We start from the raw sequence: 24,232 nt of genomic DNA, 5'->3' as shown, positions 1-24,232 counted from the left end.
GGCCTTCAGCATTTTGCATCTGTATGAGGTATCCCAATACATTTTGTCCTATAGTGTGTATAAAGGTACACATCCATAGATATGAGAATAACCTGATCTTCTTCTCTACTGCCTTCTGCAAGAAAAAAGGAAACAGGAAGCAAGCGAGGAAGAGGAAATTAGAAATTCTACTGGACCATATAACACAACTTGACCAACTGGTGTAAATTTGGAAAACCAAGAAACAATGCAGAAAATAAATTTAAAAAACAGCAGGATAGTGTTTAAATGATCTGATAAACATCTTATTAGAGCACCAGATTGTTTTTTACCAGATGTCATTTACAATGCAATTAGCATTATATTAAAATAGAACATTTGAGAGATTGAAACTGCTCTAAATGTCTGTGTTGATTCCTATGAAATATGAGATACTGAAGATTGGCTAAAACAATCAATTTCAAACCATGAAGATACCGCAGAGTTATATAGCACTTCTATAAAAGCTGTACAATTATTTGTTACAACAATAGGCCAGATAGACTAGCACTGGATCTTCACAGTCTAACATATGATTACAGATATCTTTGAACCTGGAGTCATATTTGCCCAAATTACCTGCATTGAACTCCTCCTCAGAGAAAGTGGACTTGGAGCCATCAGTCTTCTTGGACAGCTTTCTCTGGGTCAGTCTTTTCTCCTTCAGGACACTCTGGAAGTTGTTGAGGCACTTATTCAGATAATAAGGGTCCTGCTGCCTGTATTCGGTCTTATTAGGACTAAGCCCTGGGGTACACTCTGAGTTGGAGTGATCGTCTTCTGGGTGGAGCTCTGGCAGAAAAGGATCCTCGGCAGAAATGGACTCTGCCGTGGCGCAGTGCGAGAGCACAGTACAAGAAGAACCCTGAAAATCTGAAGGTGTGGTGCAGGACAGCAAATTGTCTTGAGTATTCATTTCTGGAATTGCGTGCTCCAGTGAAGAGTCAGTACATACCAGTTGTGGTTCACTTAGGCAGTGCTCAGTATTGAGATTCCCATTTCGTTTAATCGTTTCCACCCCAGATGTTGCTTCTGGACTGCCAAGCACTGGACTTCCAGTCTCTTCGTCGATATATATGGGACCAGTCCCTTCTAATTTTTTTAAAGCCCCTCTCAGAGCTGTTTTGAAATGTAGAACAGCCTTCCCAATTTTCTTAACATTAAACCCCACGTTGAGAAGATCGGTGCTTTCAGGTTCCAAACTGGGCAGGGAGAGATCAGAGTCTAACTGGAATCCTCCTTCGATCCTCAGCAATTCATCCACATGTTTGGGGTGGATCTGGTGCGGCCATATTTTAGCTGGCAACACGAAGCCATCTTCAAAAATATTAGTTGCGAGACAATGGTCAGAGGAATGGTGATGTTCAAAAGAACATCCTGCTTGATAACAGTCATCACAGTCAGTAAAAGCAATTGTGGAATTGTGACTAAGGCTTCTAGATGGATCGCTTCCCAGATCATCTGCATAACTCTCTGTGACATGATAATCAGTAGCCGTAAAGTAAGAACAGGTGGTTGTACATTCACACTCAGAGTTGGGATTTATTGCCTTGGCACCGCTGGATGCCTCAGTTGTATTCAGCTGAAGGCCTTGAGTCCTCCAATCAGCTAGACTAGATGAGCTCAGGGCAGGAGAAGGGTAGTGACAGCCAAACAAAAGAGATAAGTGTTCAGAACTACTCACTGACGACTGGTCAGGGGTGCTACTTGTTTCTCCTCTTCTATAGAGGTCCCAAGTTCCAGGGTTACAAAGTTGATCTTCTTGTTCTGTGCTTTTTCGGCAGAGGTAGGGTCCCTCCTCACTCCAGCCTACTTCTCCCTTGAAGTTCATACTATGCTGCAGCCCCTCTTCAGCCCAGCCATTGGTCCAGGATTTGTCCTGCATATCCCCTTTGCAGGGAAATATTTCCTGTCCTTCCACATCTGATTCATTGGACTTGGAACTCTGTCCTGAGGACAATGAGCTTGTGCTTGGACAGTCCTGACCATTCTGGCGCTCCAAACATGATAAGTTATAACCCCTGCACCCTGAATGAGGTGGCAAATCTGAGCTTTGGTCTGAAGTATCCTGGTCTCCTACATCAAATGGCTCCGAGCCTGGCAGGTCAACAGTAGTGGTGGAGGCAGCCTGGCCAATAGAGTCAGTGCTTGAAAGTTGCCTGTCCTTACTTTGCATTACCTGGTCATCATTATCCCAGATGCGGTATTCCAATAAACTGCAGGTGAAATCCTCTGGAGCCTCTCTGGCTTTCTCTCTGGTGGAGCTGCAACTGCTGCTGGGCCCCTGCGAAAGGACTGTCCCAGCTCCAGATCGCAGTTCCTCAATTTCGGTCAGCACAGCATCCACACAGCTCGAGACTTCCTCCACTGATCCACGCACAGATGTCAGGTACTGTCGCAAGTCTGAGATCTCCTCCTGGATCCGGTTAATCCCCCGCAGCTCTTTCAAGATGTGTTCGATTATGTCACTTGATGCTTCATCCTCCCCTTCTTCTTCCTCATCCTCTTCATCATCTTCCTCCAAGTTTTTTGCTTCTTCAGCTTCACTGGATGGCTGAGGGGATACTATTGGCTCTGCATCAGTAACGGGGCTCTGTTTATCTCCCAAAATGTCTTTGTTCTTCCCTTCTACTCCTTCAGATGGATCTGAACCATTCACGTTTGTAGACGTGTGACCCAATTTAGGGCCATTTTTGTGGAGGGTGCATGGGATCTTGATGTATCCCTCACGGTTCAGTTCCACCTCACCCACACAAGCAACACTAGGAGCTGTGGGATGACCCTGTCCATTGGGCAGGGAAAGTCCAGAGAACTCTGTGCTGGGGGATTCTCTCTTAATGCCACAGACAAACATGTCCTTTTCAATCTCCATGGGAGAAAGATGAGTATCTTGAGCAGAATGCTCCCCTGTGCCCTGGAGAAATCTCTGAATCTTACTTCTTAGACTCTGAGCCACTTTAGGGCGCTGAAGCCTCTTTTTCCCTAAGCTTTTCTTCTTGGACCTTTTGAGTGGTAGCATATCAGATGCATCTTGACCATTGGAGCGACTCTTGGAGAACATTGCTGATGACAATCCCACTCTGCTTTTACTTTGAGAGACCTTCCATTGCCTTTGGTCAGAAGTCGAGATTTATAAAGATTGCCATTTCACTATAGAACAGAGGGCATTTTTTCTGCCCAGCTTTTACCAGACAGCTTACTCTGTGGCTGACAAAACAAATAAAATGAGTTGAGAAAAACAAAGATTTTCTCATGGTGACATGCACAAACAATTTTCATACTTATTTGTATTAATGTGGAGGATTTAAGACATCCAACATTCAATGGTGAGTGTAAAGTGATTTTATTTAGAGAAATAAAGTCACTTTACAAAATATAACAAAGAAAAAAAAATATTACTAAGCCATGGATCTTGAAATATGTAATTACACACACTTGTTTTTCTTTCCTCCATCAAAACTGACATTCCAAGTGTATAACAACAAAAGGCAAACATGTTATGTGCTGAATAGTCATTTAATTCCACAAGACATTTGTCAGCGTGCTTTAATTAAGTTATTAGAAATCACATTAAAAAATGAATAAATCCTCAATATCAGATCAATGTGATCTAGACATACAGTATGGATTAAAAATAATTTGAATGTAAATATAACTAGACAACATTGTCTCTTGATGTCTGCATGTTGCATAATGTATAGTATTTTAACCTTTCTCTCCCTTTCTTTAAGGAGCAACTGCAATGGCATCCTGCTACTTGGAACCTTCATAAAAAAAACAGTTCAGTCTCAAGCTGTGAATTCCTCCCTGCAGCTCTCATCAAGAGTTTTCTGTCCAAAATATTTTAATGCACTGCTCATTGATAGACATGATTGTTGCACTCCTTGACACAGACAAAAACAATGAACAGCTCACCCCCTTAATCAACTCAAAATTCTAGCTTGCATTTCCAAACTGATCTCCAGTAACATGGGTTGCACACTTGCTATGAACTGTCATCAGCAGAGAGTGGGAGCTAACGTGACTAATCTTCAGCATAATGAAGCAGTAACCATTGAAACAAAGTGTAATTCAGTAATCTGACAGCAAGAGTGCAGTCCGACTCAGAATGCATTTGCCTTTAATTTTACCTTTTAGACTTGTGTATTTTATTATACATCTATGTTAATCATTCATTTGTGGACTCTTTTCAAATCATGTCCTTCATATATATTTAGAGCACTTAAATTCTGAGAGCTGGTTTTAAATTGCTCACATTTTTATAGTGGAACATTACATTTCCAAAGTGGAAAATGTTCAGTACTAACATAAAACAATGCAAAGGGAATAATACCATTGCATTTGCATTAGTGAAAAACTCTCTGGCTGTATGCAGCTAGTATGCTAAAAGCTTTAATCATTGTAACCACACAAATAAGCCCCAGACTGTTTGTTTTTCTGGACTCGATCAGTCTTCAAGTATAACCTTTTTAGAGGGTCTTATTGTAACTAAAATATAATAATAATAATAATTGCTTACACTTATACTGTATAGCGCTTTTCTGGACACTCCACTCAAAGAGCTTTAAAGGTAATGGGGACTCACCTCCACAACCACCAAAATATGCATTGTGAGAGGATGAGTGGATACTGAGATTCCTTAAAATCTTAGACATTGACTTTCACTTATACAGTAGGTACTGTTCTACACAGCAGTAAACCTAAAAGGCAAAAACTCTTAAAAAATGTTCCTGATTATTTTCTTTACAGCATGCAATACAGCATGTTTTCTCAATGTGAGCTACTTGAAAATCACCTAACCAATGCTTCTTTTAGACAAATATGTGAATTGATTTTTGTGTTCCTACTTCTGATGAATCAGAAAAGGCCTTGTGTACAGTACAAGAGGAGATAACATTTGATGTAACGTGACCAATTTACAACGAAGGCAAAGCGCTTATCTTTTAAACGTTGTATGGAAAGTTACTTGGAAACAAAACACAAAGTTTAAAAAGCAAAAATAAATACCAACTGCCTTAAGTGGTAACTATTACATTCAAGAAAAAATGGTCTGAAGACTAACAAACCCTAAGTCTCTGCAACTCATCGCTCCATATGTCATCCTCTGTCATCTACTCCCTCTCTTTGCACAACAGCAACCCATCATTCTTCTTCTCCCACAACAAATTTGTCTCTGCTCTCCTTGACGCAGGCTGTCCTCCCTGCCCACGAACCACCTGCTCTGGAACTGCAAAACGTAAATGATACCTGACAGAGCTTTCTCAGCTCAAGACTCTGGTTCCATACACTGGCAGACGAGAAACATTGAGGATTTACACAGTTATTTTCTTAGCTCCTCTTACACTTTTCCTATATGTGTAGGAAGGGAGAATCTTCTTAAGATTGTTTTTCCCCTACAGTCTTAACAATTTCTTATTTTTCATTTTCTTATTATTAGAATATTTTGTCAACATTCACACATACTGTATGATCAGTTACAGTAGGTACCACATTACAACATTGCCAGCTTGATTTGAGTCTATTTTAATTCAAGTGTCACTGTGCTAGGTTAAGTCTGCTCCCAGCACCTGAAACAGGAGCAAGAGACTTACTGTACGAACATCCTGCTATTTTTGTGATATTAAGTTGTTTAAACACAAGAACTTGAACTTTTTTAGACAATCTACAGTATGAGTTTGTTTCAGGGACTGCAGACGAATTTACTCAAGCAAATATTCTGTCTGTATCTCAAACCAAATCATAATTCCGTGTTATCCACCACCTGTACTGTAAATAGAAAATCAATTCCTATAAATCTATGGCAGGTACTGTATTTGCCAACACGAGTCTTCTGGCAGGTGGATGAAAGCTTTGATTTGGACAAAGTTACATTTCTTGTCTGACATGACCATATCAGACAAGAAATGTAACTTTTGATATGTTGATCGTTTGGTTCCCCAGAATATGTCCAGTCGAGATACAGCAGCCTTCTGGAATATGTTCTCTTGTGACCAAAAGAAATTACAAATAAGAGGGGGCCATTCAGACAAATCTTCCTCATTTGTTTTTAAGTAGCTAATTGTTCTGAGGATCCCATCCGGCCACTTCTTGTTCCATGCTCCCTCAAGCTTTTGTTCTTAAATATATTTTCCAACATGTTCAACAAAAATAAAAGCAATTTTGCGCTAATGCACTTGACATGCATTCAGATATATGTCCTGCATTCTCCCATTCAGCCCTTCATGAAACACATCTTGTACTTTGAAAACTGTACTCTTGAACAGTACATTTCCACATTTTCAGATGTTTACTGTGTGTTGCGCATATTATGTGGTGATTTAATACTGTAGCTCTTACACCTGTTCTTTGCACATTACTGGAGCACTGAATGTTAGCCTCCCCAGTAAATACTGCCCAAATTAGTTTTTAAATGTAACTTCAACTTTTAATTCAGGTGCTATAAAATGTTTTTGGTCTTCTTCCTTCCTAACACTACAAATTTTGCCTAAAAGTCTATGACCATCTTTGAGGAAGCTCTTACCCGTTCTCCAGTTTGACTCTCCAGCAGCCATGCACACACAGTACTGTAAGAAAACCTCAAGTGCAGAAACTGGTACTTCAAATTAACTGCTATGATAATTTGCTTAACAGCTGTACAGTTCTTGTAAAAAGAAAATGTCAGCTCCCTAGGCAAGTTTCCAAACCCTGATCTTGAATGAAGTTTTATTTCTGAACGTTTCCCTGAGGGAACCATCAACACACATCCAAACTCTTTCTGGCTTTACAAACAGAATGAGAAACCTCATAATGGGTTTTATAACTCCTAAATATAGTTTATCAAGGTACTTACATCAAACTGGAATGCTTATCATGTGAAGTAATGACCATGTCTTACATCAACCTAATAAGAATTAGTAAGAGGCTGTCAAGACTGGAAAAAAGTGCTGTAGAGTATTATTCACTTAAGACATCACTGGTTCACTAGTTAGAGGTTCACTAAATAAGGAAAATGTCCAAATTCAAAAATATTAGCAGAGTAGGGGTGTATCCCTACTGCTAGAACTAGACAAGACAGACACCAAGTATAATGGAGGTGAAGGTAGCCTGCACGTTGTCAAGGCAACCATGAACAGCAGAATCCTTTCTGCCCAGTTCTCTGATCTTCTCCTGTGTTGACTCTAGTCAGAACACAGGTTAAAACTAATATTTTTATCTAATCCAAGGCCTGATTTACTTACCTTTCTCCCGTCATGCTAATTTTACACTAGTAGATAAGATATTTACACTGTCTATAAATGATTGATGATTACTAAGTTGTCATAATTGTTTTTAGACTTCATTTGATTGCAACATTTTATCTAAAGCATATGTGCACAGTTTAATAGTTTTAGCTTTAGGATCATGTTTGAATAGTGAGCAGGACTTAACTGACTTCAGAAACCTGTTAATTAAATTGATACAAAATCTCTGTAATAAGAAACGTGATGCCACTGTGAAATATGAATGACAAAAAGGCCTTCAAAATTCTAATTTTTAATCAATCAGATCAAATTAGATTCTTCTGCTGAATATTTATTATTACTCAGCTTCTCTGCTTGGGATTGGAATTGACTTCAGAAGAATTCCCTTTTGGTAATCCTGTTCTCTGGTTCCTACAGAGCTACTGTATTTTTTGTTCTGCAGTATGTACTTTTGAAACAGATAAAGCCCTGTCTTCCTGAATGTACGAGCTGAGACCGAAGGCAAGGTTCCTATTGACAGAATACTTAAGTGCCTATCAGCGTCAGCTGTCCCTTTGAGAAAACATTGCACCCATTTCTCAGTGTCTCCACTTCTTACTGCTGCAGACAACTAAAATAAAAAATGAAGACAGTGCATTATTCTGCTAATGTCAAGTTAAACATTTATAAAATAACTGAAACCATTTTCCTCTTGTGATTTTTTAAAGACCAAAAACATCTACAGGAGTTATTAGACAACTACATTTCATTTACATATAAAACAAAAATACATAAAATCTGAATTTATATGAAAAAAACAACTTGAAAAAAATCCATTAATTCCTGGCTAGTTTTATTGCAGTCCTACAATTCAAGTGAAACAAATTCAACCTTTTCTGCAAATGCCCATTCCCATTCTTATACTGTGCCTATGTGAAATAATATATGGTTTATATATTATATTTATTAAAATATCCGCTTTCTGATAAATTAACTTCTAAAAATATTCTACAAATTAATTAACAAATTGTGTCATGTTCAGTATGAATTTGTAATGCTACTCAATGATTTCCAAAGATGAGTAAGATGCCTTTAAGGAGCAACTGGAGTACAATTTACAAGGGATCACATTGCTTTAAGATGAAAAATAAAGATCTAAATATCAGAAAGCTGCTCCAATTTTCCATGTTTAAAGGAAAGACATTCCAAGGAGATGTCAGTCATATGCTTTTTAAGGATAAGTGTTGGTTACAAATAGAATTCAAAATCCAAATTCCTTTCAACTACAGTATATACAGAACTTGGCAGCTATATGACGGATTGAATTAAAGCATCTAAAGTCAATCAGGTAGCACATTATAAATACCATATCGGTAGAATAAAATACAAAGAACATTGGTAAATATTTTAACTATTTGACCTTTGAAATGATCAAATCTTTTGATCTTGGAAAAGGAACCAAAGAAAACTGGTAGAAACTATGTGGAAGTGCGCTGAAAGCCAAGACCAGGAGGAACATCTTCAACAGATAAACTTATGGGACAAGCTACTCGGTCACACTGCTGAAGTGGACATCGCACCTGTCTCCATAAAAAGATGTATTGCGATCCTTTGATCGATGAGTTACCTCATCGTAGTAAAGGGCGAGATGGGCAAAAAGGCCTCCTCTCATTTGTAACCATTTTAAGATGATGTGTGGGTCTCTCTCTGGAGGGAACCAATTGCTAAGACTTCCACTATTTCTTTAGAACAGTAGCCCCCAGCATACAGGTCTGCAAGTCCTCACCTGCCAAGTGTTTGCACCCCAAAGGGCCATTCCTGGGCGCACAACTGTTAGGACATTTCACTTTTGTCACATTAGCCTTAAATTCATTTACAGACTTTGGTACGTAAAGGAAAACAATCAGTTGGTCATTGGCTCAGTTACAATCAATTTCATTATACATCTTTTTGCACATCTTTTCACTGCACATCCATTGCACTGCAATCCATTTCATTATACCTAAGAATTTCATTGCATTTGTGCATATGACAAATAAACTGAACTGAATACCATCAATTGCGGATTTTATCATTTCTAGAACCAATGCATTATTTCCATATTTTGTGTAGTTGTTCTTTAAGAAACTTCAGCCTAACCTAGCAAGTTTAAGAATAATTAGCAGGTGATTTTTTTCACAGACCGCTTCAGGAATAATTCATCATGCCCCTCAGGGAGTTTCTTGTTCAAAATGCAAACCCAGAAGATATTTTATTTGCATCCCCTCTTTCTCAGAACTTCAGTGGGAATTAATCATTATTGTGCATTCATTATTAATAATTTTCCCTGATAGGCTTAAGAGGCTCTTTAACATGTTAAGTGTTAAACTATCAGTAACATCCTGATCAAACAGACATTCAAAGTATTTCTGTCATGCCAGCCTTTGATGTTTCTGTTGATATAGTTCTCATTCACTCAGATTTATATGCAAGCCTCGAGTTACCCCTCTGAATTAACAGAAGACTGGTTTAACTTATGAAAATAAGGTAGGTTTTAGGCAATATATCTGTCATGTATTAGTTCTGAAGATAATATCTTGCATTCCTTCCCTGCATAAACTTATACAGTACATAATAAAAATGTGTGGATGATGCTACCGATGCTAAAATTAAGAAATAAAAAGCATTAAGAAACAAAAGCCATTTTGACAATGCTTCCTTCAAGTATCAGTGTTCAGATTTTAAGCAGGACAATTAATCAAAATATTAAATATCATCTGGAGTTAATGTATTTTTTAATAACACTGAGGGAATAACACTGAGTTATCCAAGACAACTGACTCTCATCTTGAATAAACCTGAAAGTTTTACATTTACATTCTACCTTAACTTCACACTAGCATTTTATTTTTTCAGCATTTATTTACATTTTCCTGAGATGAACTGGGGTGCCCCATGCAATGCATATTCAAATCTGTGCCCAATGCCAGGCTCCACTGGAAATCACAACCAGCTAAAACACATAAGAAAAAGGATGGATGGATTGCTTTTCATACTGATACTGCATCACAGAAATTACTTAAATTAAATCCATTTCAAATCTAGTCATGGTTATCTGTGTATTCAGCAATGGTTACCTTTATCTAAAAAAACTAAAAAGTATCCTATATCCATGTTACTCCAGGTATCACAGGTGAAAAGTGGAAAATCAAACATCAAAATCAACCAAATGCCTACATAATATCAGCTGCAATACAAATAGTGTTCAGTGGACATTTACTTACTAATAACACGAAGTGCATCATGCAGTACACAGTATATATTCACCTAACACTGACTTATCCAAGCCAGCAGACTCTTAGTTTTAGGGAAGAGTGGGCCTGACTGGCATACTGGAAAGGAAGACCTCTTAGGAAAATCAGATTGCAGCTCTAAGAGGCGTGTGTGTGGATGATTTCTCAATTCAGTTTCCTTGACTGGGGACACTTTGTTGTAGGAATTACCACCCTTCATAAACCTAGGTCTTAATGACAATTACTGTCATTAAGAATCCCATGACACCGTTCATAAGAGTTATTAATCCTGGTGTCCTCAATTCCACTCTGTGCCTGTACATTGTGGCCTCCCTCAAATTCCCACTTACTGTAATTCAGCTAGTGAGGATCTCTTTACCTGACTGGTGCATAATAGATGCTTCACTACGGTAGTGTACATTATGTGTCAAGAGCTACACAAAATTTTCGAAACAGCTTACAAAGTGGAAAGTGTCGAATAAGAGTACTGTACAAAAGACATTATGACAACAATGAGGAACAAATATTTCCACAGACTGGTTTTCATTATTAATGGAAGCTGATGAAGAATATTGTAGGCACTTGCATAGAACTACTGCATGTATAAAACTTTGCATATTTATTAACTCACTATATTGCTGAGACAGTAAAGTACATTATTGATGAGAGTCACTTACGGTACTAAATCACATTTACATTTATGCCTCTACATGCTCTCAAACCCAGATGACATGGTATTACTACAGAAAAAGAATAAAAAATCCTTGTTTTAAGTGAATTTTATAAAAAATCCACACTGGGAATGAATTATTAAATTTCGTTATGGATATTTTAGGTGACGAGCAGGCATAATGCACATCCAGTTTTGGGAGAAACTATTTGAATGAGGTTCTCCAGTGTTGCCCAGAAAGCAACAATCTTATCAGAGGCCTAACAAATTCTGCATTATCATTTTTACTTAAATTCCATTGTGTTATGAATAATCAAGCAAGAACTGGTTTCTTTCAGGACTACATCAACCCTGTAGCAATTGTCAAAAGAACACTAAAACTGGTCATTTAAACACAAATTTGCTAACGACAGCCAAAACAATGAACAAGGCCCATTTGTATCTTTGTGGAAACTATGGAAACTGTCGCATTTACAACAAGTTAACCTATGTCCTGTTTACCACACTCCATACAGTTAATGTCATACATTTAACAATGCTTACTAGGGTCAACTTATATTTAATTATAAGAACTGTTTGGAATATACTGTACGGTACTGGATGAAGAAAAAACGCACTTCAAAGCTTGGTACCCCTGGGGCCAAAGTGCTTGGCTTAAATGTAAAAGACTGGTTTTCTGTAGCTTAGCTATTACTGCTACTATGTACAGTATAACAGCGAAGAGAACAGCTGAGAACAGCTCTTCATCATGATATGGTGCATATCAGTTCTTGGCCAAAAAGGCTTGTCAAGAGCAAATGCACAATACCAGCCAGAACTCTTTAATGAGACAATTTTACAGAAAGGGAAAGAACCCCTGGTGTTTGCAATCTGCATCAACTTTCTTAAAAGCATTCATTTTCCTGTCATAGCTTAGCAATTAACATTTCCAATTCCTGTTCAATTACTGAATTCCACCCTTTGCCTTCCTGTGACAGTGCCAGATATGGTCTATCCAGCTGCAGAGGAAAGGACACACAGTACCATGCCCTACAGCACAGTTACATTATTAAGTCTAGGGGTACTGTCATGAAACATACACAAACACAGAAAAATCTTCTAGAAACAGAACCTTTCTAAATCCAGTGAAAAATTAGTCTAAATATCATAGACTGATATCAACCACTGCATCTAGATGAAGTCATTCAGAACACTCAGGGGATGCCACCTACTCAGGAATTAAAGAAAACTTCTGATTTAAGTATTTTCACATTTCAGATTGCTGAACAAATTCCTCACATTTTAAAATGCAGCACTAGAACTCAGAAAAACTGGGTAACCCTTCAAACTTCACCGATTGGTAAGCTCTAAAATATATCACACAATCACACACTGAACCAATGTGGATTTTTCAGCCCTCACTTGAATGCTCTTTAATGAGAATCAAGGCCTCACATCTCATAGCTGAAAGCTTGATTGCCTGTTTATGATTCACAGACAGTCCCCCAGCTCCCTAACAGCCTGCGTTGAGCTCAATATAACCCATCAGCACTAATGATTAAAGCCGAGGGGGCAGGACAGGTTACGAACAAGGTGATGGTCTTCCTCCACCACACGCTACTGTTCGCCTCACTTATTAGATCAGGCCACTAGAAGGTGGGAGTGAACTCCAAACACTGGCACCTCTGTTACTGAAGTTCCCTGCATTTTTAAATGATTGTCACAAACCACATTAAAATAATAAAATTAAAAAAATTCTAAAGGAATACATAAAATATGAGGTACATGAGAAGTGGCATGAGTTCCTTCTATTCTCCTGCACAGAGTTATAAATCAAAGTCAAATCGGTCAAAACCTGGACAGACAAGTATTAATTCACAAAACAATAACACCATCATATAATCTATACAACAATTACACAACATTAAACAAAAACACATACTGTATATACTGTACTGATCAGTACGTTTCAGAGGCCTATGTCCTACAGTTCAAGAAACCCCGTGTTATTATTAACAGGTCAAGAAAAGAACAAACACCTTGGATCCTCATAAAAGAATACAACACAGGAATAAATTTGCCCTTCCTGCTACCAAACATGCACCAAAGTAATTTGGAATCTAGCTCCCTATTCTAAAAATCACCAACTAGGAGAGAACGTGTTTAGCCTGGGGAGTCCCCTATATGGAAAATCAGACTTTCTCAAATTAAAAAGGATAACAGGTTAATGGTGTTCAGATTGATTAAGATCAGAATAAGTTCCTCTTGCATGTCACAAGCTCTGAGATAGAGGATGGTGATAGTGCTCCTTCTCTCTGCTTCTTGTCGTCAGTTTTTTCCTGTCTGTGTTTTATGTTGTGTTGGAGGTGTGCTGGAAACTCTGATGATTCACCATATAAATTACCGTAACTCACTGACCTAATGACTTCATTAAATGTTGGAACTGATACCACACTTAAGACGAGAAAGACAAAGGCAGACAATACACTTTTCTTAGGATAAACTACATTTCTTGAAAAAGCTACAAATTCCAGAAAATATAGTCTAGCGTGCATTTGCCATAGTCACTGAAACAATAAAATGTAATAAATAATATTTCAAAAGTAAATAAAATGTATTGATTCTAGCCTCATAAAACTTAACTACATGACATGGAGAGGTCATTAATTACACATAACACAACATAAGAGGCTTTCAGAATCAGTCATTAAGAACTTTTTTAGTACAGTATGTTAAGGTGACAGTCTTTGTGCACGGCTAAATAAAATAAGTACTATTTCAGGACCGAGACTGCTTAATAAACAAAAGCACCAAGCAGGGATGCAGGCAACTGGTTTTCGTAAGCAGTTTCACTTATGACTAGTCATATCTAATCATATACACAACACAACAGGGCAACAAAAAACAATATTTTGTGCACATAAAATCAAAATCAGCATTAAATATGTATGACTACAGTATGTATTAATTTTGAAATTGTCAAACTGGTTCCACAATTTCTATTAGAAAGTGTTGCAATTACTGTATATAAATCGAAGGCTCTTTAACCTGTTAAACTGGATTATATACTGTACTGTATATATACATACTCTATGCACGTCTATCATATTTATACTTCCTTGATTTTTTCTAGTGGCTGGAATGGGGGCAGAAACTGAAGATTTACATTTTCAGGAGAATATTCAGACATGATAAATATGGTATTAATCTTTTCTTCCCAGGTATTTCAATTCTAATGTATGGACTTTTTTTATAACATAAAAAATTGACTGTTTTCCCCACTTATTCCTGCTTTGCACAAGTACCAATAAAAAATTGTCCAAAATGTCATTACATCATTTTTTGGCTTATGGATCTTGCTCTTGTTTCACTCCATCAGAGCAGTCACATTGAGATTTAACATTTTCTTAAGGCAATTAGATACTGGAAGATGTAAAGGTTAATTCCACACTGAAAAGCACAAAGAATGCCAAAAGTAGATTGCTCACACCAGCACAGCTTTTCACTTGGACTTCATGTGTAATAAGTACAAGGCAATATTCTACATCACACATAAAGCAACAAACTTAAGACATTTTGCATCTCATAGGGCTTTTCCCCATTTGAACTCCTGCCCTGACAATAATGTATCCATACCAACAGCTCAGAGTGAAGGCCAAGAGTGCTCAAGCATCTTTTCAATGATTCAGCAACACAAGGTCACGCTGCAGACTCCCTCTGCTCTTAACCACAGCTGTTCACCTGGGTCTCCTCTTGCCTCTGCACTCTTTCTATCATGATTTCTGCCCCTAGTTCATGCTATGGCAACCATTGACTATGTGATCAAGTATGTCATTAAGAGGTGTGTGTGTTTGATAAAAAACATCAATGCTCAATTTCTTCTTTTATTCCAAACATCACAGAAGGAGAGAAATAAAAATGAAACTGTTCTTTTAGGATGTTTGAATATCAAGTGAATTTGAAAGGCAGTCACCAAAAACATTGAGGGCACAGTAAAAAATGATACTGCATGAAAAACACTGTACACAATCCTAAAGCAGCCTCTAAACTTTCTGCTGCTGATGGATGGATTAAAAAGAGGAAAAGAGAATTAATGAGATCTCATTTCTTTTTCAACCATCGATATAAACACTTACTTCATCATCACTTGTACTTACAGTGACAGGAACACCTGCCATTGTTTGGAGCATCAATTTCCTCCCAGTTCAAGCATCTCTACTTTTCCTACTTAAACTGTCATTAATACATTTAGATTCCTAGGAACCTAAGCAATTTCTGACAAATTAGGTGGCAATACCCTTAGGGACAGTGTAAAAATATTTTAAATCTGTTCATAAATTAAACCCAAAGCTGTCTCAAAACACACTGTCCATCTGCAGCTTTGTCAATTTAATCCACCTCTTAATCAAGTGATAATAAAACACTATCAATCCCATAATGTATTAGACCTTGTCATCAGAGACCCTTACCAACAGCAACTGTTCTCGTATGGAGACAGTCTCCTGCTGCAATGTATGTTCCACTTCCAAAAGTACTTGATGAAGATGGGGTCTCTATTTACAGAGCTCACTCTTCCTTTCTCTTAAACTTTTTTAACATATGGCTGCTGGGTTGGGGAAAGGCAGGGAAGGTTCTTCTTCAAATGGCCACCCTGCTTACAAGCAGCACGACAATGAACCAACATTTCTCATTCAGAAATAGCTAGCAAAACTGACATCTTAACCCCATCCTGTAGTTCTCTTCTAATATTAGAGTGATCTCAGCCTAGGTCCACCAAAATACACAGAATATGTTACTGTTATTCAAGCCGTCTTTACTTCCCATTATTCTTTTAATCCCACAGCTTGCTTGGTTGTTTCTCATTTACTGTATCAAGTGTAAGAAAACTGTAGCACTTCCTTTAATCAGAAAAAATAATTACATAACAGCTATGCTTGTTTAAAACTAATTAAAGACAGGTCTGCTACAAACACAGATGTTTGCTGACAATACTGTTGTTTTATTACAGTATTACAGAAAATAAATCCTCATGGTTGTCTTTTATGGCATTATTAGAATGCTAACCACAGATCTAGTAGAATGTTGTGAGCCCCATCATCTTCATTGCCACAGTAATAGGAGTTCATTTAAAACATTAAAATCAAATTATTCATCAAATTAATTAACCCTAAGAGAACCTAAAGGATCTTATCTGATCATTGTTTCAAGCACATAAACAGTGCAAGCCTTCCAGCAGTTTCTGTGAGGTACTCAAGTCTTGGCTTTCTCAGAAAAGCAACACTACAGAAGCCTACTGGGATAGTTTATACGATTACAGTTTTCCTCAGGGTAAATGCACGCTTCTTGAAAATTATAATTTAATGCAGCACCTGTTTATCGGTCATTTTGGATTTGGTGGTATAACAGTACAGTAGTATCTGAACAGAATTTGTTCAGATCTCTAAAAATAGCACTGTAAACAAGGAATATGATTCCCTGGAGTTACAGAAGTGTTTTTGTATTCAAATGGATTATTGTTAAGCTGTGTGGTTCTGAGCAATGTGAATCAAACTCCTATAATGCCGTAAATTCAGAGTTCGAGAACTGTCTTAAAATGCTCTTGAAAGCCAGGAAACCTCCATTTTCAGCATTAAGGACATGAGTGAATCTTTCACAAACTGTACATGTTAAGATTGTTTCCCTTGCATTATCCAACTTTCTCTTCTCTCATAAAAAGTCTCAGGAGAACACAGACATCTCTCTCTCTCCAACTCTACAACTGGAAGATGTTGCTTTCGTTTTTTTTCTACAGGGAACTGTAACATTTCAAAATCTGGTTTAAAATAGCTAAATGAAGAGACAGTTAGTAGCACTGCTTATGTGCACTCTGTTTGAATAGGCTGGACAGGTAACACTGATTTTAATTCTCTTAAGAAAATCTTTTCAATTCTTATTAATTTTGCTAATAGGCATTCTGGTTAAAATGGCACTTGGATTTCAGGTCATGCTTGACCAAAAAGTTCCTTTGACTGAGAGTATTTCTATGAGAGTGTTTTAATGAGTCTCTGCACTTGCAAAGCTCCAGCTTGCTATAACTGATCTGAAGCAGGTGATGAAATGAAGCAGATTTTGCACGATTCTTCGCTAACCAATATCCTATTAAAAATGGATGGCAGGTGGACTCAGCAGTTTGTCATGCTGCTTCTAGAGAAAAGAAAGACATCTGATAAGTCTACAATAATCAGGCCAGGCAGTAAACACAAAGACTTCAACAGAGCAGTAAATTACAGCACTTCCTTTAGTCTGTTGTCTAAAAACTCCAGCTTAACATTTTATTGCTCCAGTTAGCAAGAACTTCAAGTATAGATAATGGAGCGGTCAATTCACAATGCAGACATGCATTTTCATTTAGAATTTTCATGAGAGAAATGTGTACCTTTTGCATTAATCGTTAAATGCATTATATATAAATTGCACCATTAATCCACAATTTATATAACATTTAAAGCAGGTATTGCAGTATTGCAATATGTAAACAGTATGTTACATATTAAAATTAAAGACATAATCTTACCAACCAAAACGAAAAGGAGACCTTATTGCATCTGGCACGATAACCTTAAAGAGCATGTCCTTAAACATGAAGTGTTGTGCAATAGACGTGTCAAAGCAGGTGTTTTTTTAAAGGAATCTTGTATGATGTACAGTACTAATTTAATGTTTGTTCTGACAACAGAGTACAAGAAAGGAACTCCTTGTTGTTCCACAACATGACTAATGAAGAACCGTACTGGTTATAAAATTAACTGTACATTTCAAGGCAGGAGAACATTAAGTACAAAGCACACAAAAGGAAAACATATTTGAAAACACTTTCGACATAATAATACATAGAAAAATAATAACGACCGATTAGAGGGGGGTTCTAAACCTCTAGAGATTTAGGCTGGTAGTTTCATATTTAACAGTTCCCCTGAACTGTCTCACACCATTCGAATGCACTTTTTTTCTCTACAGGGGGAGCGAGAGAATATCAGTTTGAGGAGGAAAGGAAAAACAGTTTTGCTAAAAAGTTCCAGCTAATCACTGAGCATTATTCAGGTCTTATTTAAATATACAGCTAGAGGCAGTAAAAATGCAAGAAATGATTATAGAAACCAGTAGACGTTTTTGCACTTTTAATGCCTTTTGGTATATTTTACTTTGAGTGAAATGCATTGAGCTGTATTGATGCGCTTTATCTTCAGTAAAATCATTGATGAAAACAAAAAAAAACTTACCTCATGGATGACAAACCCACAACAATCACAAGAGAAGTTACTAAGTAATTGCGCCTACACAAAGCAATTTAAAAAATTATCAGCAGAAGTACATCCTCCAGTGTAAATGCCAAAACAAGAAATCAGAACGAAAAATGCTCAAATAATTTTAAAACCATTACATCTTCAATAACACGTCAGCCCATTTTCCACCGAAAATAACCTTCCAGTAAACAGTTCCAGGGTTTGTTCTCAACCAGGGCAGCTGTGTGATCAGCATCAGTGTGATGGTAAATGCCAGTTGAGACAGAGTGACCCTCTGCCCAGACAGGCACGTGCCACACAGAGGAGTCTGCCTTGGCTGAAAGAAACTGCGAATAACAGACCAACAGTGAACGTCTTTTTCTCTCTGAAGATCAACCAGGTTTGTCTTGTTCCATGAAGCAGAGCTGAACTGTCAAACAGCAGCTCATAGCCTCACATCCCTTTCCCCAGCCCACCCTGTGCAGCTCTGTGACTGAAAGCCTCTCTTATACGGTGCTCAGCTCTCCTTTCACACATACGCACACACACTCCGAATGCATGCAGGCACACAGGCATGTACAGTACTGACTCCCACACGACAGCGCAATCCCTCCAAGCTCTCACTACCACACATGCAAATCCAGACCCAAGCAGGCACGTGCATGCAGACTTGCAACATGCCAGCCCTCTACCCTGCTGGAAAGTACTGTATGCTGTGCCTTCGCATCAGGTGTGACTTTCTGAATTCCTCTTAAAAGGAAGGTTACGTGTGATTTACAGTTTTTATGCAGAAATAAAATACAAAGGCATAGAAAACAACAACCTCACAAGGGCAAAATATCAGATTCAATATCACTTTCACATAAATCAAAGAAGATATATACGGTATACGATAATTACAGAATGTAGGGCCATGATTCTGTCGCCAATCTTTAACAACTCTCACTGTACTATAGTTTCAAACCAGAAACAGAGTTTAATACTACTCACAAGAGAATGCAAAGAAAAATTAAAAGTACCTGATTCCAGATTAAGGATTTAAATCATACTGTATGTGATAACAGCCAAAGAACCAAGGATTGGTTCACTAATGAATCTTGCATTCATAGATTACTTGCTATTAAAATATAGCATGCCCTGAGGGATTTTAATATACATGATTAAAACCTCTCGGAAATAAAACCTGAAATGCCACAAGTGCACTGCATTTTGAAAAATTGAAAACACTTGTATTACATGAAGAAATCAGAGATTTTTCTAAAGCCAGAAAAAAGCACATTAGAATTTTCAAAGCCGTAATACTATATATCAAAGCATTCTGAAAACCTGAGGCCTTGAAATACTGTTAGTGTGTGCATTAAGAAAAAGAAGAGAAGAAAGCAGAGACAAGATTAATCTGCAATGCATTCCGAATATAGGAAATAAAATATGCTAGTCAAGGGAGATAGTGGCAATAATTGCACACTTTGTAAAAGAATATTTTTTTGCTGTTAAGATCACTCATATTCAACTTTGTCACATAGCTTCTGCAGTATAACAATACTAATACTTCCTCGCAATTATATTGAACATCAAGAGAAACTTATTACTTTAGTGCTCTTAAGTGTTGACACCAGAGTTACACATCTTACACAGTAAGGATCTTGGTTTGGCATCTCATCATCAAAAACAGCACCTCTGACGGCACAGTGTCTCTGGTCACCACATGTGGTGAATCTATTTGAAGTTTCTGGACCAGAGGGAAGAGCTCCACCTACTGATCCACCAACAACACTTATATCAGCAACTTCATTTTCCATAGAGACTTGCCATTCCAGTACTGACCAGAGCCAAGCTTCTGAGAACTGATACTGTAAGTGGCAAAGATGTTAGAGGAAGATATACTGTACAGAAATATATCAGAATAAAAGAATATGCCCTAATTACTGCAAAGTAAATATATTAATATGGTAATATTTATACACTGTAAATCCCTATGTGACTGATATTCATTCTAGTTTATATCCTAAAGGAATGAAAAGAACAGGTGGATATCTCCAAAAAGCTAGAATTTTGGGAGCCTTTGATCCATCAGTCAGTACAGTATATCAATCAGATTCTGTTCATAACGATTGAAATGTTTTTTATGCTAAGCAGCTTGTGGCGGAACTGTTGCAAATTACAGAACGTTAATCAAATGTATATGATAGTCTGAGAGCACTTCAGATTCAGTAAAATAGAATAACATACTGAAACGTGACGCTGAAAGATTCACTTATTTTGAGTCCAATAGATTCTGATTTAGGTTTTTTATGCGGAAATAAATGTTTGGAATGAAATCCAAAAAAGTACAGTACAATATACTATACATTAAAAAATGAGGGATATCCACAGCACAGTAAGATCATATTTCAAGGCTTGTCACATCTAGTGAAATAGTTGGTAAAGGGAAAACCAGCTATTTGTGTGCAGACTTCCAGAGCAAACACTGAAGCTAACACACAGTGAACAGATAGAACCTTTGCTATTGCTTGGTGCTTGTATATTGCATTTGACCTGGTGCCTGCCACAACAAATTCAAACCCCTGTCGAACAGGCTGAGAGCTACGAGCTAAACAAGCCTAGAGCCCTTGGACCATGCTGAAAAATAGGGAACAACAAAACACATTGAAATGATAAATTGCAACTGTGTTAAAAAGCTGAATAACAGCGTTAGATGCATTTCTATTAAAGTAGACAGCCTTATTCATTGCTTTATGGTCTTAGGCTGTGCCCTTTCACTTATTATTAGTAAAGAGCGCTTTGTTGCTTTTAGGTGGAGTGTGTGCACAAAAAGCACTACTCACATACAGTATTATTGGATTGCAGTAGTGCAAAGTGGAAAAACGCAAATATTGACTTGACCATTTAGAAAGCGTCATTCCTTCTTATCCCTTAGATTTTTTCACACTCTACTGTTGTTAGTGTGCTAAGTGCCTTCCTAAACTGCCAATGACTCCCTTTCCTGACACTCTTATCTTGGGGCCCTTCACACTCCTCTCTCCATTAGCTCCATCAGTGTGGAAAGCCCTGGTCTTGCCACAGACAAGAGAGGGAGCTTCCATGACCTGCAGTGTGAAATGGCCCTTCCTGCTCACTAGTCACTGTACTGACTAATGTAATGCGATAAGTACAGCGAATAAGCACAGGTTGTGCAGCAGGCATTTCACCGCAGAAATGTTCCATCGTGATCTGGATGCAGAGTTAACAAGTAAATTGTAATTATTAGCAAAACTGTGTCAAAGTCGAGAGTATTATTTCTATTGTACTGAAAGAGATGTATTCACAAGCCTGCCTGATTACAATGTACTGTAATAGGGTCACTTCACCCCACCGGAAGTTTGGTTGCCTCATTCTCTGCAGAAATTTGAACCTGGAAATTGTCTATTTTGTGTGTAAATTAGAGGTTTTACACATTTGTATCGTGGTTTGAAATGCACTCATCAATATCTACTCTTTCTAACCCTAAAATGTAAAGCACAGCAGTTGCCCTTTAATTGGCTTCTGAGAAAACTGGGCATGGTGTGATTGTGTGCGTGTTTAAATCTGTATCTGCTCTGTGATGGACTGGCGTCCCGTCCAGGGCGTATCCTGCCTTGCACCTATTGCTTGCCAAGACAGGCCCTGGCTTCCCTCTAACCCTGTACTGGATGGAATTTATAGACATCAAGCATGAATAACTGTAGTAGAAAAAATACTGTTGACAACAGTAGCTTAATAAAAGCTGCATTTTTTACATTTCAGAGTCTCTGTGAAACTCCCAAGAGTCCCTCTCTATAACCACCTCAGAGCTGGTCACTACCCCAGAGAAAACAAAAAAGAAATTCAAAGAAATTCAGAGAGTAAAGAATACTGATGTTATTTGGCTTTAGCAGTGAAGCTCGCTAGGATGAGTCCTTCCTCTGCCTACTCATTATATATTTGTTTTCTACAACCTTAATATAACAGTTTAACATCATGGCTTATCCATCCTGCTGTAAGAAACGAATCAGGGATGGAACTTTTTTATTTATTTCAGTTATTGCAAAGAAAACAGGGATCAGAAATCAGATTGAAGTACTGCCAAAACATTCAGCATAATACAGTTAGTGATACCTCCTTTTCCTAAACAATGTACTGCTTATGATGCTGACACAGAAATATAGCACTTAATGCACTATATGGAGGAAGTACTGAGTATATAAGGAAGGTGGCAAAAAAGGACTTTAGCCCATTTAGCTCATTTGGCTTCCACTAACTAAGCAATCCAAGGAAATTTCATGAAAAAAGACAGTGTATCAGCTTTGACAATGTGTTGGAGTAAGCAAATTTTAGGCTCCCTCAGGCTTCTTTTATAAAAGCCCCTTGTTTTCAGTTTTAAATTGCTTTCTCTTTTAATTCACTAGTGAAGGTCCCAGGAAGAGATTAACTGTACTTGACTAAGATACCATCCAAAAGGTTTTCTTGTCCACTTTCTGATAAGCATGCCCCACCTTCAACAACACTAAGCTAAGTTTTGGCACTGCAGTACTCACTCACTTCCACACTGCTACTTTTACTTGCTGTTTATTTCCACCCTAAAGTAGGATACAGAAGAAACAAAATGGTGATAATAATATTGCTCCACTTCTGTTTCCTCAGTTTAAGATGTTAACACTCATTAGCTGTAATTAGTCCTAATTAGCTTCCACTGGAGCATTTTGACACAGAAAAGTGTGCTTGACCTTTACAAAAAGGTTGTTTCAACCGAGAGTAGATGAGAGAAAACAAGAATTTACAATCAGGTGACAATAGGACCATTTTTCTCCTGCAGTGGAAAACAAGCCTCGTGATTCTTGCCTCTTTTCTTTGCTTTTCCTTTAATAACCAAATGATCAGTGGCTACGTTACACTGGTAGAAAATAAAAAGTATTTCTCTTTTCTTCACACTTAGATACATGGACATTCTAGCTAAAGAACAGTCAGCCGAACATGTAAATAACAGCTGAAAACGTCAAACCTTAACAATTTAAAAAAGAACAAACTGACCTCACAGAAGAAACAGGTTTTGCACACACAAACACAAAGTACAACGGTTACTGTTATAGGGGAGTGGGAAAAGACAAATGAAACAGAAACACTGGCAAGCAAGAACAAGGCAAGAAAGGGAACACGAAAGTGCACAATTAAGCTGTCAATTGGAACCATAATCTGCCTTCACTTTCCTGGTGGAGAGGAAGGAGCCTCAAATAGCTGTGTAATTACCATCACAGGAGCAGCCCCCTCCCAAACATACACACGATCAAAATGATGGGGTCGTACAGCTCACTGGAAAACCAATTTGCTTGTACTTTAGATCCACCTTCCAGGGTTTGGGTTCCTTGGCTAAGAGCATGGCTTGATAATCCCTTTTTGCATTCAAAATTTGAAATTCAAGGACGAGAACACAGTGACCGAGCACATGTTTCAGGACGCCATTGTTAAGAGATTTCTCAAACTTAAACCAAAGTGCAGGCAACAGCTGGATGTCACTGGCACATTGTCCAGATGGTACTGCTTGCATCTGCCAAGCAACTAACACCACAAATCTTGCCTGACAAACACTTCAACTAATTCTAAACTTAAGAAATGAAATGTGCATTTGCAGAAGTAAAGATAATGCGCCTGAAACTCTTTTTTAAGAGTTTCATATACAGTAAAGCATATACAGTATATAAAAAAGTGGCCTCCCAATTCCATTACAAGAATATGGTTGAAAAGTCTCAGCAAACATTGACATAATGTGCCTATTGGAATAGTGATAAGTTGTCATCAGTGTCATAGTATTTTCCTGGGGCCACATTCAAATTTATAAGC

The 24,232-nt window shown here is 37.8% G+C and overlaps 1 protein-coding gene across 7 annotated transcripts in view; it reads right to left on the bottom strand.

The window, feature by feature from the left end:
• Positions 1-24,232, bottom strand: part of LOC148673703 (protein unc-13 homolog B-like) — a 256,318-nt gene that overhangs the window by 73,497 nt on the left and 158,589 nt on the right. For 2 of the 7 annotated variants that reach the window (XM_088630484.1, XM_088630486.1), the window contains exons 1-3: positions 18,398-18,962; positions 598-3,225; positions 93-115 (exon numbers count right to left, since the gene is read on the bottom strand). The exons of 4 other annotated variants lie outside the window; for them this stretch is intronic. In XM_088630484.1, the coding sequence (XP_088486610.1) occupies positions 93-115; positions 598-3,079 (2,505 nt within the window). In that variant the 5' untranslated portion in view covers positions 3,080-3,225; positions 18,398-18,962. Of the gene's footprint in view, positions 1-92; positions 116-597; positions 3,226-18,397; positions 18,963-24,232 lie in introns of those variants that run through there. One more of the 7 variants, XM_088630485.1, reaches the window with a different exon arrangement.

Source organism: Lepisosteus platostomus, chromosome 4 (assembly GCF_059453375.1).
Source record: "Lepisosteus platostomus isolate fLepPlt1 chromosome 4, fLepPlt1.hap1, whole genome shotgun sequence".
Lineage (NCBI taxonomy): Eukaryota > Metazoa > Chordata > Actinopteri > Semionotiformes > Lepisosteidae > Lepisosteus > Lepisosteus platostomus.
This window is presented reverse-complemented; position numbering and strand designations above follow the sequence as displayed.